At 39.5% G+C, this 17851-nt stretch overlaps 1 protein-coding gene across 3 annotated transcripts in view; it reads left to right on the forward strand.

Moving 5' to 3' along the window:
• The window catches only part of CTNND2 (catenin delta 2), an 894910-nt gene that overhangs the window by 472520 nt on the left and 404539 nt on the right, over positions 1–17851 (forward strand). For all 3 annotated transcript variants that reach the window (XM_064596859.1, XM_045863465.2, XM_045863474.2), the window contains exons 4-5: positions 17086–17120; positions 17513–17629. In XM_064596859.1, the coding sequence (XP_064452929.1) occupies positions 17086–17120; positions 17513–17629 (152 nt within the window). The remainder of the gene's footprint in view (positions 1–17085; positions 17121–17512; positions 17630–17851) is intronic.

The raw sequence follows: 17851 nt of genomic DNA on the forward strand, positions 1-17851 counted from the left end.
CAAGTAATGAGGATATATTTCAAGGACCCAGCCACATTAAACTGCTCAATCTCAATGCGATACACAGCCTGAATTTATGGCATGACAGGGCAGAGTTCTTGACTGAATCTCTGGAAAAGAGAAGAAAAGTATGACCCCTGTACTTACTTTATTTTATTTTTCTAATTTTTTAAGTTTTTATTTAAATTGCAGCTAGTTAACATAAAGTGAAATATTAGTTTCAGGTGTACAGTATAGAGATCCAACACCTCATACATACAACACACGGTGCTCATCACGACAAGTGCACCCCTTCATCCCCACCACCTGTTTACCCCACCCCCTCCCCTCCGGTAACGAGCAGTTTGTTCTCTAGAGTTAAGAGTCCATTTCTTGATTTGTTTCTCTTTATTTTTTCCCCTTTGCTTGTTTGTTTTGTTTTTTTTAATTCCACATATGAGTGAAAGCATACGGTATTTGTCTTTCTCTGACTGACTTATTTCGCTTAGTTCACTACTCTCTAGCTCCATCCATGCTGTTAAAAATGGCGAGATTTCATTCTAAAATTTACATTTTCCTATGTTATCCCTAAGGTAAATTACTGGCATTTCTGTTCTCTATTCTGACACAAAATACTGGCTTAACTTCCAAATTAGGACAGAAAGAAGGTTGTTGCTGTCGGTGGTCACAGTGGTGTGGGGTGTGTTTGCGAATGTGTTTGTGTGTGGGTGCGCGTGCACATGTATGTATACCTACGTTAACGGGAAACGTAAGTGATAGCAAAATAAAGAAACATATTTTCGTCAGTTTTCTAAATGGACATTCTGAGTCTAGCTTGTCCAGTCACCATGGGGAAAAGCAAGTTATTTCCCAGGATAGTGCATTAATTACATGCAATTCTAAGTTTGGGAGAATTTGATTTTTTGGTATTTTCTTATATTTTGAATGTCAAAAAAGAGGAAAAGAAGTATGATTTTTATTCTTGTTTTGACTTTCAGCCTGTATGAAAAAAAAATCAAACTGCTCTTACTTAACCTATTATTTTTTTTAACTACTTATACAGTAAAGCAAGAGAAGGGAGCACCTGGGTGGCTCAGTCAGTTAAGCGTCCAACTCTTGACTTCAGCTCAGGTTATGATCAGAGGGTTGTGAGATCGAGCCTCCCCCCCCCCCCCCGCCCCCCAGTCAGACTCCACACTGGGCATGGAGCCTGCTTAAGATTCTCTCTATCCTCTGCCGTGCCCTCCCCTCTTGCTCTGAGCATGCACACTCTCCCTCTCTCTCTCTCTCTCAAAAAAAAAAAATAAAAATAAAAATAAAGAAAAAAACAAGAAAAATATGTCTTCCCTGACTCTGGAGGAATTGGTTCATTATATTTTATCCTCCATTCCAATATTTTACTTCTTTTTGTATGTTTTATATTAACTCATAACAGTAAAAAAAAAAAATAGTCACTTTACTTTCCAGTAGTGAATATGCAGATAAACACCACCAGTTACAAATATAAAAAAATTACATTTGTTTTTTTGGTTCTTTCTTTCTGAATAGGAAAAAAAAATGAAGAAAATCAACTCTGATTGGGTGTAATTTTCCTCTGCATTTATAATGACCTGTGCAAGGGGGTGATAACCCACTTTCTGGACTCTCATCATTTCACTTTTTTTAAAAGATTTTATTTATTTATTCATTCATTCATTCATTCATTCATTCATTTGAGAGAGGGAGAGAGGGAGAGAGAGAGTGCACACATGAGCAAGGGGAGGGAGAGGAAGAGGGAAAGAACCCCGAACAGACTCCACGCTGAGCACAGGGCTCAATCTCACAACCCCAAGATCATAACTGGAGCCGAAACCAAGAGTTGGACGCTTAACTGACTGAGCCACCAGATGCCCCACATCATTTCACTTTTTTAAGGCTTTTAGAAAAATCTATACAAAATGCCTACATCTAGTTTCTATGTTGCATTTTCTGCAAGAAGGGCTCATAAAAGTGATTTATCAGGGGCTCATATGACTTAGAAATTGGTCTAGTAGGAGCTAAACCAACACCACCAACTCATTTCATCTAGACCATTAAGCACATTACATGATGCAGATTTTGTCAGTTCCTCTCTAGCCAGATTAAACCAACAAATTAGAGATGAAGGATGTCCTCACTGCCTATGAATTTCCTGAGCTTCTCCATCAAGGCTCCCTCTGGAGTCCTGATTTGCCCTATTGCCTTAAACCAACATGTAGGCCTCAGAAGTAGAATAAGGACATGCTAATAACTGCCACTGATGAGTTCTGATTTATCTGTGTGTAATTGTCCCCAATTAGAAACCACTAGGAACACATCATAGAACGTTTACAAGTGAAAACAGTGTTTCATTTAACAGGAAGCTTGAGTGAATGAAATATGATCATAGGCTTAATTAAAAAGAGGAAAATTAGTTTGTTCAAGTCCATAGGATGAACAGAATTTAACAATTAAAAAAAGAGATTATTATATAGTGGTGTAAGATGTAGTGCTACTTGGAAATGATAGATTTTCCCCACCCCCACAGAGAAATAGTTTTGCCCCCTGTGGCCTTCTCTTGAATCCAAATGTATACTAAACTTAGGGGAAAAAATGGTAATCTGTAAATTTAGGTATATAAAAATATAATTAAAGCTTCATTGCTTTTATAAAAAGATTTGCCATGGTGCACCATTAAATAATATGTGCTTTGATAATTTCATATATAGGGTAACTGATAGCTTAGCAGCTGATTAGTGATTGTTTTTATTCTAATCAAGGTTGTACAAATCAAAACACTCACTTGGTAGATTACTTTATTCCACTGATGTTTTATGATAGAAGTATAATAAAAGAGTTTTAGTCCCTCTTTGTCACAATGCAATTCTAAAGAAGAGAAAATTCAGTGAAACAAATAAAAGGACACTTCGAATATGAGTCAAAGTCTTAGCTTGCACTAACTGTGCTGATCTTCATATATGAACGAATGTTTGATGAATGCTAGGCAATGAGCTTTATACTGTGGAATACAGAGATGGATACTGTTTGGTTTCTTATCCTCAAGGAGCTCACAGTCTAACAAAGTATTAAAAACAAGTCATTGGGGGAGCCTGGGTGGCTCAGTCGGTTATGCATCTGCCTTCAGCTCAGGCCCTGATCCCGGAGGTCCTGGGATCGAGTCCCACATGGGGCTCCCTGCTCAGTGGGGAGTCTGCTTCTCCCTCTGCCCCTCCCCTCAATTCTCTCTCTCTCTTTCTCTCAAATAAATAAAATCTTTATTAAAAAATAAACACATCATTATAGTGTGTTTTGACGAGTGATAAGGCTGCTCTGGGGTCTCAGACGATGCAGAGCCTCAGTCAGCCTGGACGTCTAAAGCAGGTGGCTGAGGCTGGGTCCTCAGAGTGGGTCAGGGGAGTCCTCACAGACCAAGCAGGTTCTGCAAAGGAGCCTGGATTTGATCTCCCAGGCAATGGGAAACCACTGAAGGCTTTTAGTATATGTGCTGCCGAAGCAAGCACCACCGAAGGCTTTTAAACTAGGGCTTCCCGTGATCAGCTTTCTGCTTTAGGATGTTGATGTCAGTGACATGGTGGATAATTTTGTTTGTTTGTTTGTTTCTTGGTGTCTATTTATTTATTTTATTTTTTTATTATTATGTTATGTTAATCACCATACATTACACCATTAGTTTTTGATGTAGTGTTCCACGATTCATTGTTTGCGTATAACACCCAGTGCTCCTTTCAATACGTGCCCTCTTTAATACCCATCACCAGGCTAACCGTCCTCCCACCCCCCTCCCCTCTAGAACCCTCAGTTTGTTTTTCAGAGCCCATCGTCTCTCTTGGTTCATCTCCCCCTCCGATTCCCCCCCTTCATTCTTCCCCTCCTGCTATCTTCTTCTTTTTTTTTTTTTCTTAACATATATTGCATTATTTGTTTCAGAGGTACAGATCTGTGATTTAACAGTCTTGCACAATACATGGTGGATAATTGATAGGAGCAAGAAAAGACTACAGGCATAGAATAGGAGAGAAGTGGTTGCGTGGAGTGAATTGGAGGAGAGAGGGAGAAGGACTGGTTGATACTCTGTTTGTGCCTAGGACCTTCATGTGTATTCTCATTTAATCCCCACAACAGCAGTCTGCGGTAGCTCATGTTTAGAGCCAGTTATATAATGGGCAACAATCAGTGCAGAATGAGACCTCAGGGTGTGGAATGCCATTAAAGTACTAAAAAGATACTAAAGCTTTTTCCCTTCTCCCATGAGCTCCCACGCTCGCTCGCTCGCTCTCTCTCTCCTTGTCATGATGTGTTTAATTTACTATGTAATGTCATTCTAAGTAAAGAAAAATTAAAATTTTAAACTGTTGGCACAGATTTTACCTTTTATCTTTGTACTGCGCAATGCCAGATTTAAATGCAAATACAGGAGTGCTGAATTTGTATGCAGAATCACTGAAATGATACAATTCATATTTCATAGCCCACACGTGCATATGTACTTCGTTCTTAGCAGACCAGTGGAAACAGTGCCCAAATTTCCATGGGTTTTTTTTTCCACTTTTCAATATGCACAATTCTACCAACATTGTCTTACTGAAGAGTAAGGAAGGACTGAAAGGAAATAGAACTGTGGGTTGCCCTATCTTTTCCTTTCCTCCTAGGTCATCATTTTTAGCATAAATAGTTGGCAGACATAGGAGAGTAACATGAGTAAGAAAGGATGTGATAGGGTTCAATGACTGTTCATGGTTCTTAGAACATCATCGCCTTCTTACTTCAAAGCAAGTTCTGGTTCCAAGGGTAAGCATGGCCTTTGGGGGCAGTCAGCACTCCTGCTTACTCAGTCAGAAACATCCATGCTTACCTGGACTCGCCTTGAGTCTTACTTAGCTCCCACAACACATCATGGGTCTGATAGGGCCTTGCAAGCGTTCTGTGAATGAGACAGCCCAGAATAGAACGACACACACATTATGCATGTCCACTCCACTCATGCGCATGTTCCAATGTTCCCCCTGCAAAACACAAGTTCAAAGACAGGGGGCTCTCTGAGCGTGGGACAGTTGTAATTTGGGACAACCGCAAGGTCTTACTCCCATGAAGCCCACCCTGATAATGTTATCTCAGCACCTAGGAGGAGACAGAGGTTACAGAGGGATGTGACTTTGCATGTTCCCCTCGGGCTGTGGGGAGTCTGTGATGGTAATGAAGAAGTTACTCAGTGGTATTTGTGAAAGAACAATATGGCAGACTGTATTCAAGGCACGGTGTTGGGGGGGGAGGGGATGCTACAGTGGGGTTTGCAGTAGGGGAGAAAGATAGCACCTGACTCCGAATACTACAAGGAAAAAATAGAAATTTAAAGGCAAGGAGCAGGGTGGGGGTCAGTGGATGGAAAGTTACTCAGAGGAACCATCAGGAGCAGGTTGGGGGTGGGAGGGATTCTGCCTAACTGCCTAACTGACTTAACAAGATTCATGCTGAAGGCAAGCAAGCCAGGTGAGCGGACATCACCTGGGGGATGGTAGAGGGTAGAGAACCAATCAGATATGGAGGGTGGTCAGACATCAAGCGTGGGGGATTCTGGTTAACCTGACTCGACAGGATTCTTGCTAGAACTAGACTCTGCCAGGAGGGTAGTGAGTGCCCATGACTGGAGGTAGTCAAAAAGAGAGTTCACAGGAGCCTAACTGAAGTCTGATCAAGGAGAGAATCCTTGTCGATGGGAAGCTACATCTGCCCTTAGGCAGAGAGCTCTTTATAGCACCAGCAAAGAGAACACAAAAAGCTCCAACTATAGCAACCATAAAGGGAGTGGGTTTCGAGGCACATTTATGATGGGGAAGGGATAGGTAGATGCTAAGGATCTCAAAAATGATTTGGGGGAAGATACGCTTTAAATATCTTAAGAACATTAATAGATCTTTCAATTCATGGATTTTTAAATGGTTTTATCCGTTTAGCAGGCAGTACAATTGTTTGGTGAGCTCTCACATTCAAATCCTCATTCTTTCTTAAAAGGAAGACTCAGGACAAATAAAGGGGCCCTGTGACCAGAAGATAGGGAGAGAAGGTGGGGCGGCTGATCCAGCTTTTCAGTTTCAAGCATCAGGTAGTAAGTGCTGGAAAGAAGGTAACTCTTAATATATGATTTTTTTCCCCTACCACCATAAATATGGAAAGCAACAGACAGAAGTAACCAAGGAAACCAATTTTCAGTAGTGGGTAGGGGGATGCGGAAGCAGACTGGCACTGGGGTGCCCCCCTCCCCCGTGAATTAGCAGGAGAAGCAGGAGCGTGTCTGCCAGGTGCAAGCCTAACTTTAATGAATATGCTTCCGGAGAGCCAATGAATTGTATCATGTGAGGCCTCTTGGACTCATGTAGAATGCATTCAGACTTGTATTTTGCTCTAGTTCTGTAAGCCAAAATACCATTTTTAATTTTCTCCCAAAAACATATGGCAATGGAAGCAAATACAGGGTCCTGATGAGTAGGGAGCTTAGCTATAATGGATGAATTTTCATTCAGAAGCAGCACGATCCCTTGCATCTGATCGGCAGTGGGCAATATGATTGGTATATTATGCTCCAGGGATAATACCTTCATTCACAGAACAAAGCAGAAAAGAGCCCAGGGCAGAGTCGCTTGAGTTCTGCCTACCAAGAATGAAGAACAAAAAGGATAATCAGAAGTTCACAATGGTTTCTTTTTTTTTTTTTTCTTATTTCTTCCTTCTGTGTTTGTTCCTTCCTTCCGTTCCCTTTACTCCACTCTTCCCAATGTTCTTTGAATCCTAGTTTAATTATTATATGGGAATAAATGAATGGCATATTGCATGTAGAGAAAACAGTTCAGGGAAAAGAAAAGAAAGCAGACCAAACCCTACCCCACTATTTTTTTAACCTTTTGATTTTGAAATGATTATAGATTCATGGGCAGTCACAAAATAAAACACACAGAGACATATCCTGTAACTTCTCCCAGTTCCATCAATGGCAACGTCAGTGGGGTAACTATGTAACACAATGTCACAACCAGGAAAACTGACATTGGTACAATCTGGGATTTCCCCCGTTTTAATTAGCTGCATTCCGGCGCGCGTGTGTATGTGTTTAGTTCAATGCAGTCTTATCACATAGGAGCTTTGTGTAACCACTACCACAATAAGATGCAGGATGATTCCAGCACCATAAGACTTCCTCTTACTCCTTTGTGGTCACACCCACACTCATCCTCCATCCCGGAGCCCTGGCAGCCACTGATCTATTCTCTAGTTCTATAATTTTGTTATTTCAAGAATGTTATTTATCAGGGCACGGGTGGCTCAGTTGGTTAAGTGACTGCCTTTGGCTCAGGTCATGATCCTGGAGTCCCGGGATCGAGTCCCGCATCGGGCTCCCTGCTCGGCAGGGAGTCTGCTTCTTCCTCTAACACTGCCCCCTTCCCATGCTCACTCTCAAATAAATAAAATCTTTTTTAAAAAAGAATGTTATTTATCTTTTTCACTCAGCGTAATTCCCTTGAGATCCCTCCAAACTGCTGTTTAATACATCTATCAATAATCCATTTCTTTTTATCGCTACATTCTTCTCCTTGGTATGTATGTATTTGCTTGTTTAACCATTCACCTGTTGCAGAACATTTGGTGTTTCTAGTTTGGGGCATTTATGAATAAACTATCAACATTTGTGTACCCATTGAACATTTGAATTGAACCTTCAAATGGTTTTAAAAACCATTGCTCCTCATAAGGAAGTAAAGATCTATAATACTGTGAGAGTTATTCACGAACATTACATGATTTCTGCTCCATAAGGACACGGAAATTGAAACTTATTTTTACAAATCATCTGTTGCTACTCGAAGACAGAAAACAAAAGATTCAGACTTCTCTTTTCTGTGAAACAGGCAATGGTTATTTGCATAAATTTCCATTAAATACCTAAGAGGTGTTAGCTCCACTTATATTAATAAAATCATATCACTTTCAGTCAAACTCAATACTCAGGGTTTGACATATCTGTAATAGACAACACACTTACGAACCAAGAACAGGTGAAAGAAAAGCTGGAGCAAATCAGTGCATTTTATTTTTTTATATTTTCAAAGATTTTATTTATTTGACAGGGGGCGGAGCACAAAGAGTGGTAGGGGCAGGCAGAAGGAGAGGGAGAAACAGGCTCCCCGCTGAGCAGGGAGCCCAACGTGGGGCTCGATCCCAGGACCCCAGGATCATGACCTGGGCTGAAGGCAGATGCTTAACCGACTGAACCACCTAGGTGCCCCAAATCAGTGCGTTTTAGAGGAACAAAGGAGTGAGGGACACCCCCACACACAGAATCTCACACATGATCCCAAGAAGCTAGGAAAACATAAACTTGACCCCTCCTTTTGTCCAGAGATGCCCCCAACGCTGAGGAGCTCCCTTCACTGAGAGGACCCTAACAACAGAGAGAATTCTGGGAGACTGTATGCAAAAGACTAAAATTTGGAACATCTGAGAACATTCATATACATACCACCTCTGTCAGCAAACAAACCCATTCTTCTTCTCTTCTCCTGCCTAAGAAATCAGTTATTAATGATCGAACTGCAAAATGCACTTAAGCTCTCTATTCACTCTCAAGATCCGTGAGTGAAGCCTTCGGATTCACCAAAGATGGAGCCATGAGTTGTGAGGAACACTAAGGAGACTACTAATATAACAATGTATAATGCAGTAGTAGACACTTAGCATATAAACTGTGTAAACGATTCAGTTTCCGGTAGTTTGGAAGACATTTCCAAATATTACAAGGTCTCAGAGTTATTTAATTAATAGTGTTCCTGGTCATCCGCAGTTGCAACTTACTACATCCCGGTTTATGGAATGCTCACAGACAAAAATATTACAATAACTTTATTGTCTAACGTGGCTGGCATTCCCGGAATTTTGCTTCAACTCCTGTAAAATTCTGATGTGCTAGCATTTAAAAAACTACCTAGCTCGGGGCGCCTGGGTGGCTCAGTCGTTAAGCGTCTGCCTTCGGCTCAGGTCATGATCCCAGGGTCCTGGGATCGAGCCCCGCATCGGGCTCCCTGCTCCGCAGGAAGCCTGCTTCTCCCTCTCCTGCTCTCCCAGCTCGTGTTCCCTCTCTCGCTGTGTCTCTCTGTCAAATAAATGAATAAAATCTTAAAAAAAAAAAAAAAAAAAAAACTACCTAGCTCATGCATGAGAAATCTCCCAGAAAACTACAGAGGGGAAACATATAACATGAGAATTTTCTAGTTTATAATTTACCAATTGTTCTTTCTTCTGATATAGAATTTCATACACAATCTGTCTCTTGTAATATAACTACAGTTTACTCCAAAGTAGAAAAGCGTTCAAAGAAGAGAAACTTGAAATTATGTCTTTCCCATGGTAAGAGCTTGACTTTGTGTAGATAGCGCGTTTAGGGTGTTGAGCCGAGGGCTAATTCTTTGTGGTTGCTAGAAACTGGAGTATGTATTTTTGAGGGAATTAAAACAAAACAGAATTCACGTTAGTTCCCCAGTGTTAGTCACATTAGTTCCCCACTGGCCAGTGCACAAGCCTGGCATTGTCGCAGGACCCTGTGATAAACATTGCGACCGTGTGTATCCAGGCTACGGCATGGGAACCGCTCCTAGTTGTTTAGATAATTTGTCAGTCACCAACCCCAGCAAAATTAACTTAGGAATATGAATTTCCCCTGCCTCAAACTAAAAAGAAATTAATAATAGCAATTTGGGTCTGACTTATTTTCTTCCAGGGTTTTGAAAATAACAAATAGACTTTAAGGTTTTGTTTTCTTTTGTTTTGTTTTGGTTTGGTTTGGTTTGGTTTGTTTACTGCGGCGAGAACAGTAGCAGGTGCCTGCAGAGAGAGGCATTCTGTGCAGGACTGATGGGCAAACTTACGGTTTAAAAGTGAATCATCTTTCTGTGGAAATCACAGACTGCCTCTTTTTCTTTACAATGTTAGTGTAGAGAAAAGAAAAGGTGGACAATTTAAATTGTGCACAGCTTATCACATTACTGGTGTAATGGTATTTATTGGTCCCCAGCATGGACAAGTTGAATTTCATGTGGTAGACCTATCAAACTTTCAATTCTGACCTGGCTATACTCTGAGCCTTCTGCTCTACATGTGATAATGAGAGCTTACTTTTTTTTTTTTTAATGCCTTCTATACTCCCACACTATTCCGTGGGTTTTACATACATGAGTTTTCATAAGATCTCTATGGGAAATTCTAATAAATCACCATTTTATAAATGGAGAAACTGAGGCTTAAAGAGATTAAGTTCCATGCTCCAAGCCCTACACACCTGTGCGCAGTATGGTCTCGAGCACACTTTTTCACGCGATGGTTCTCCCAGCTTTGAGTGCTGGTTTCCCACATCCCTACCGGACTAGAGTCCCAAGGAGCTGACGCTGCATTCTCTGTTCCGTATACCCAGAGCCACCGTGAGCACTCGCCAAGGGTGTGTGATGACTTTGTTTCCATTCGCTCCAGGACTGGCTGTGACCAACAGCCTCGGCACAGACACCACCATGCCTGGGTATTGTCTTAGTGTCCTCTGTTCTCATTTCTCCATGTCTGCCCCCCATCCTCACCCTCCCACGACAGGACTGCAGTGACTCCAAAGGATAAAACAGAGTAAGTCATAACCTACAAGCCATAAAAGCCATTCTAGCAATATGTACAATTCCATATTTGCTCAAGACCTGCCAGGCCCTGATCCCCTGATAAATAAATCACTTGATACAAACTAATGTATTGAACTCTCCTGGTTTGGGAGCTCTGTGGTCCTCTGGCTATCCGTCACAGCCCTATAGACATTTTTATAAGAGCTGTAAAATTATATTTCTAATGAGAATAGGTAAAGTAGAAAGAGGATGTAGGATCTAAGAAAGAAAGAAACACGCCAGTGGCATGGCAGAGAGAATAGGACATTCATTTGGGACTATACCACGGATACATCTAGAGACCACAAGGCAGTAGACTGAAGGGAAATCAGTTGCTCAGGAAGCTCTGGGGGAGGCAGAGTTACTCACCAATCCTAACAAATTTGGTCTGGGTACAGTGCACTGAGCTAAGAGGGCAGCCCAGCAACACGGGCAATCCCTTCTCAGCATTCTTACCAAATATGTTACATTTCCACAGTAATCGGGACTTTTGACCAATCAAATATTAGTTCTGATGCCATTTACTTCACGCTAGTTTCTCTGGCTTCTGTTTTAGGTACATTGCTTAACTTGAAAGCAAACTAACAACACCAAAAAATCCTTCGTAGTTCCTTACCTTTATTTCATTTTGAATCATCTTGTGAAGAATAATACACCACATGCTACAGTGTAGGGACTGATGCTCTGGGCATCAGAAAGCTGAAAAGGAAAATGAGAAAAGATATTTGTGCTGGTTCATGACAGACAGAGTTGCTCTGGTACTGCGTGGCTTTGTGTCTTTTCCTGACGTTAAGCAAACTCCCCGAACTTTCATATATTTATTTATTTATTTATTAGAAGTAGCCTGGAGGAGGATAAGGAGACTATCATGCTGGAAATAATAAGGGTGAAAATCACTGCTCAAGGATCTCAGAGGTTATTCTTCGGTATAAACTAGTTTTTCCCCAGCATCATGCCCGCAGAACTTGGAAGTTATTGGTGGCTCACTTGAAATGTTTAAGCTTATATCAAAGCAGCAAAAGTGATCATGTCACTTTTATCACTGAGAAAATGGAGACAAGAGCAATTATAGCTCTAAATCCATTATTTCCCTCTATTATTTGGACTTACGTATTTCAGATTTTTTTTGCATTATTTGAATTCCAACTATGAGTGATTCTAACAGTGGTGGGGATTTATGTGGAACTGAGTTATAAGGATTTACCTAAGCATTTAACTAAACATGTTTCTAAATGTAAGAATCATGATTTTTTTTATTCCAAGTACCTAAGGCATTCCTAAATTAATGTTAACATTTTCCTTCATTTTTCATGAAGTAAAACATTAAGGATAAAAGAGAAATTCCCTTTTTACTCCTTCTCAGGCACTTCTCTCTTTCTTCCTCAGAGGCTACCACCATCATGAATTTTGGTGTAACTTTTAATCTATGTTTATATGATTTCCCTTGATAGGTAGGTAGGTAGATAGATTGATAGATAGATAGATAGATGTAAAACTAGTTTAAACTAAAAAGTAACCTCTGTGTGTATATACATGTGTGAATACATATGTGTACATATACATAATATTGTTTAGTCAGTGTTTTTAAAATTCACATAATTGGGATCGGGCAATACATATGTGAAATTTGCATTTTCCACTCTATATTTTGCTTTTGAGAACTACCTATGTTGATACATTATGTATTTGGCTAATTTATTTTAACTGCTGAATAGTGTCGACCCCATATATATGTACGCAATCACATTATTATATTTGTCCATTCCCTATTACTGATCTCGTAGGTTGTTGCCACGGTCTTGCTACTGCTAACACGTGGGCATGAACAGTCTTGTCCAGGTGTCCCGAGCATAGGTGTGCAGGTTTCCCTAGAAGCTCTGCCTACAAGCAAAATTACTGAGTGATTGGGCATCTGCATATAAAACATTACCAAATTTTGCCTCATTGCTCACCCAAGTCTCTGCTTTACTCTTTCATGTACAATGTATGAGAGTTTCTTATTTCCCCACCTCCTCTCCAACACAAAATACTGTCAGACTTCCTAGTTGTTTGACAGCCTGTGGAATATAAAGAACTGCCTTGTGTTTAGTTTATATTCTTTCAATGGCTGATAGATTTTGAGTATCTTTTAGTATGTTCAGTGACCATCCATTCTTGATTTTTTTTTCTTCTGTGCATCAGCGATATATATATTCATTGACCTCTTTTCTATTTGACCTTTTAATCTTTATCTTAAAATGATTTGTAGGAGTTATTTTAATGTTCCAGAAGCTAACCCTTTTAAGTTATATGCCTTGCAAATATCTTCTCCCAGGACATGGCTTGTTTTTTCAACTTGGTTTATGGTTTTGTGTTTATGGTTTTGTTTTTATCACATAGGAGTTTAATTTTTATGTCACCACATGTGTGGAATGCAGCCTCTAGAACAGGATACGCAGGGTCATAATCCTGCCTCCACTGTTTGCTGGAGGTGGGACCTCCAGGAAGTTCTTGAACATTTTACCTCAGTTTCATTATCTGTAAAATGGGAAAACAGTACCTATCTCAAAGCTGTTTTCATGAAAGTTAACTATAAATCAGTTAGAATATTGTCTGGTTTAAAGTGAGAACTATCTAAGTGTTACCTATTGGGATTTGTGCTTTTAAAAAATCAATATTTTATTTATTTACTGAGAGAGAGAGCAAGTGAGAGAGCACGAGTGGGGGAGAGAGGCAGAGGGAGAGGGAGAAGCAGACTCCCTATTGAGCGGGGAGCCCGAAATGGGGCTCAGTCTCAGTACCCCAGGATTATGACCTGAGCTGAAGACAGATGTTTAACCAACTGAGCCACCCAGGTGCCCCAGGATTTGTGCTTTTAATATATTGTTTTAAAAACTGTTTCCTAGCACTACTGATTTATATACATATTTATCTATATGTTTAAAAGTTAAATGTTAGGTAGTCTTTGTTATTTTGCTCATAATAATTGGGCTCTGGAACTTGTACATAGTTATGTTTAAATACATACTGACTACTCTAAATTACATCTCTATTTTATTAAATTTAATTCTTTACAGATTACTTGTATTTCAAGAAACAGCATTTTGGTGGTAAAGGAAACTTTATTTTCTAAAATTTAACATGCATGGGAGTTACAACTGCTTCAGAAATAACTTTTATATTATACTAAGTTGAACGATATAATTGGAAGAAAGTTCACCATGAGTAATTCCTAAACAGCTGAAATAAGAATGTGTGGGATATAGGCATAATCTGTGTTTATTGGATGAATAAATAGTTTGTTTGCTTTTTTAAAAAAAGCATCTGCCCAAAAGCAGTTTTAAAAGAAGGAATCAAGTGTATAAGATATACAATTGCATAAAATCCCCTAACAGAGCAAGTAAAGTGTGCACTTAGTGGAAATAAAATCTAAACCAAGTTTCTCTTGGGACTTCTATTTTCTGTGATCAGTCATACTTTTAATGCATTTTAACTGTGCTAAAGGAATCAGGAAACCTTTTAAATGATTAATGCTCTTTATCTGTCCAAAAGGAAGGTTCCTCTGCTTTGAGAGGATTGTTCATCATATTCCCTGAGAATGGTATTCTTTCAACTGCAGTACAAAACGTCTCTTCTTGTTTCTGTTGCATCATAAGATCGAAACACTTTTGAAAGAGATGAGCAAAAAGTAAATATTATATAAAACTGGGAGGCGTAGCCATACACATAAAATCGCCCATTATTGTAGATGAGCAGATACATCTCACAGGGTGAGTAAAAGCTGTCACACCACCTTATTTGTGTGAGAGTGACCCCAGACATTTCCTCCCCACGCAACGCTGTGGAAATGGAAGGCAGAGAAGCAAGAAACACCTTACAACCTCAAATACTGACACATTTCTGTATTCCTCAGTGTGACATTTATTCTACAGAAACAAACCTCCCTCCAGCTCCAGAGTTTTCACACAACAGGGCTTTATTTCTCGCTCATGCTGTGTCTTCTCGGGGCTGGCAGAAATCTTCCTCCCTCCTACTCAGGGACCCATCGCAGGGGGGTTAGGACAGAAAGAGAGCATGAGGATTGCATGCCTGCCCTTCCGTGCCTGGGGCAGGAAGTGGCACTTGTCACTTCCTGCCATAGGCTTTACATGGTCCCATCTGTGTGCACGGGGGTGTGATGTGTGCTCTACAGTGTGCCTGTGAGGAGGGGAGTAGCGAGGGCCTCCATCGACTTCCTCTTACTGCTTCAGGTGGGAAGTCACCTGAGGGTGTTCCCCTCCATGACTTTTTATTGTGAGCGAGGAATAGGAGCTGTGGAGTGGGACAGGTTAGTTTAAGTCGTTGTTGAGCTCCTTAGGATCTGTGTGGTCAAGACATTTAACACCTATGACCCTTTATTCGCCTTCTATCAAAAGAGCATTGTGGTTGACAGGAATTAGCGGAGCCAAGGTATACAGTAAGTACTTAGAGAAGGGCTATACTGGCCAAAGGGATGTAGCAGCTGAGAGATAGTTGTAAATCCTGGAGGGTGTAAGGAGAGCATTTGTAGTGTATCAGAAAAATACTGTTATCAGTTTCCTGGGGCTGCCATAACAAATTACCACAGCGGAGTGGCTTAAAACAAAACAAAAAATGTAGTCTCTCACAGTGTTGGAGTCCGGAAGTTCAAGATCAAGGTGTCAGCAGGGCTGTGTTCCCTATGAAGGTTCGGGGGGAAGGGAGGGGATCATTTCTTATTTCTTCCAGGCTCTGGTGGCTCTAGAAATTCTTTGATGGCTCCAGGCATTTATTGGCTTATACATGCAGGACTCCAATTTCTGTTTCCACTTTCCTATAACCTTCTCTTCTCTGTCTTTCTCCATTTCTGTTTCTTAGAAGGACAGTTCAGATGATCTCATCTGAAGACCTTTAACTTAATTACATCTACAAAAATGTTTCTTCCAATAAGTAGCTGCACACAGTTTCTAGAGATTTAATGTGATCCTATCTTTTGGGGGTGAGGGGCACCATTCAACCTACTATAAATATGAAAGCATTTTTTATTCCCATTTAAAATGCCACTTACTAACTGACCATGCATGCAATTCTTAAAATATTGACTTTAGGATTACATTTCTGTTTTAAGTGTGAAACTTTGTAGTTCTCTATTACCACTATATAGCACATACCTTTTTGATACAAGAAAAAGTTGCGTTGGATTGAATTTGTAAAGTTACCATTTCACGTATCAGTTCTGTCTATAGTTTTCACCATTGTGAACACATTTCCCAGTTTGCTAAAGTGGATGGGTTGAGGAGCAAGATACCCTGTAAAAGTCACATGTCCCTTAAAGGACTATCCTTGTGTTCGTGTATATCAATCATAGCTTTTTTGAACACTTTATACCAGAATTCCCTTTTCCTTGTTCCTCTGTAAATGTATTCAGAAGCCATCTCTGAAGTACAGATTAAAGGTCTAAAATCCACTTGCTGTTGTGCAACTGATGAGCTATTCATAGAAGCTGCTTGATCAGAGTAGAGGCTTTAGTGAAATAAGTGTAGAAAATCATTCTCAAAATGATACCTGTCAGTAATTGGCATCTAGATTTCTTACCAATTATTGACATATAAAAAGGGGGCATGTAGAAAGTATTTGCATATATAATGAAAGAGTTATGCATGTTTAGAAATTTTAAATTTATTTATCTACTTAATAAATTGTTCAAAAGTTACCTATGTTGCCTCCATAGATGAAATCTGTGCAGTATCTTTGGCATATCCTGTGTAAGGACTGCCCTTCCTACCTAGGTCATCTTATAAAATGTATTTGTAAAGGGAGAATTTGGGAACTGTATATCCAATTGGTGGTAAAGTGTTACAATTTTTAAATTATTTAATTTAAACTAGTAATCAACTGACAGGAACTGCTCATGTGATAATGTCTGGAAGAAGGTATAGATTTAGTGTATCTTCTTTATAATGAAAAAGGAGGTTATATCTTTCCCAGACGACCTGACAAAGTCTACATGAAACTAGTCAGCCTCATATTTTAAAATAACTAAAATTGGGTACACCTGCATCCATGTAGAAGCTGTTGTAAGGGATGAGTATAATAGGTTGGGCTTTGTAAAAAAAACAAAACAAAACTATTCTCTGAAAATTACAGAAGAGTGTCCATTTATAACACACGAGTACCTGTGATTCAAAAGAGATATACATCAAATGGATTAAAGTTAAGATTGCATCAGAACAGAATCTCTTTTCTCAGTAAAAATAAAATAAATAAATAAATAAATAAATAAATAAATAAATAAATAAATAAATAAATAAAAATAAGACACAACATGGAGCCCATAGTACGTTACTACTCTAACGCACCTCTGTGTCTTATAGTCTAGGGTCCTTGGTTTCAGTCAGTGCATTACACCTGTGTATTCTCTTTTTTATAGTTCAGCAGAAGAGCAGTTTCACTGGCAATCACAAGGTAAGGTACAACTTCTTGATGAAACTTACACTTATTTCTACATTGTGTCTTTATTGATTAATTTCTTTGTGAACTTTAAAAAAAACACCGATAAAAATGGACACGATAAGACCACAACACTAAAATTAAATGATGTTGTGATAGCTCATGATTTCCTGAGAGTTAAGTTCTCTCAATTCCCTAGAAACTTTTATGATTTTCATGGATACATGGAATTGGCTGGCCTTGGCTTTTGCTACTGGTTGACCAAGAATTACAATATGAAATCTAATGAGAACTTCATGGACTTAATGTCTTTGGTTAGGACACTTTTCATTATTAAAGAGTAGCCTAAAGCTTTAATAATAACAATATCATGTGTTTATTCATCACTTGAAAATATTGTATTTCAGATGGTCAAAAAGACATCGAAGACGAACTTACAACAGGTCTTGAGCTGGTGGACTCCTGTATTAGATCACTGCAGGAATCAGGAATACTTGACCCACAGGATTATTCAACAGGTGAAAGTAAGTCAAATGACAATTACGCTTGAAGACAATTAAAATATAAGAGTATTCTTTATTCTCATATAATTAACACAGTGAGTCATATCTAATAGGACCTCAGCCTGTGTTTATACTTGTTTTATCCATTTCACTCCACTCTCTTCTAGTTCCTTCCCACATTACCCCACCCCAACTCACGTGAGGTTAGATTACAAGCTCTCTTAAATCAGTAATTGACATCTA

This window comes from Mirounga angustirostris, unplaced genomic scaffold, assembly GCF_029215605.1.
Source record: "Mirounga angustirostris isolate CCGP_5_RB_7025 unplaced genomic scaffold, mMirAng1.0.hap1 SCAF_7, whole genome shotgun sequence".
NCBI classification, from domain to species: domain Eukaryota; kingdom Metazoa; phylum Chordata; class Mammalia; order Carnivora; family Phocidae; genus Mirounga; species Mirounga angustirostris.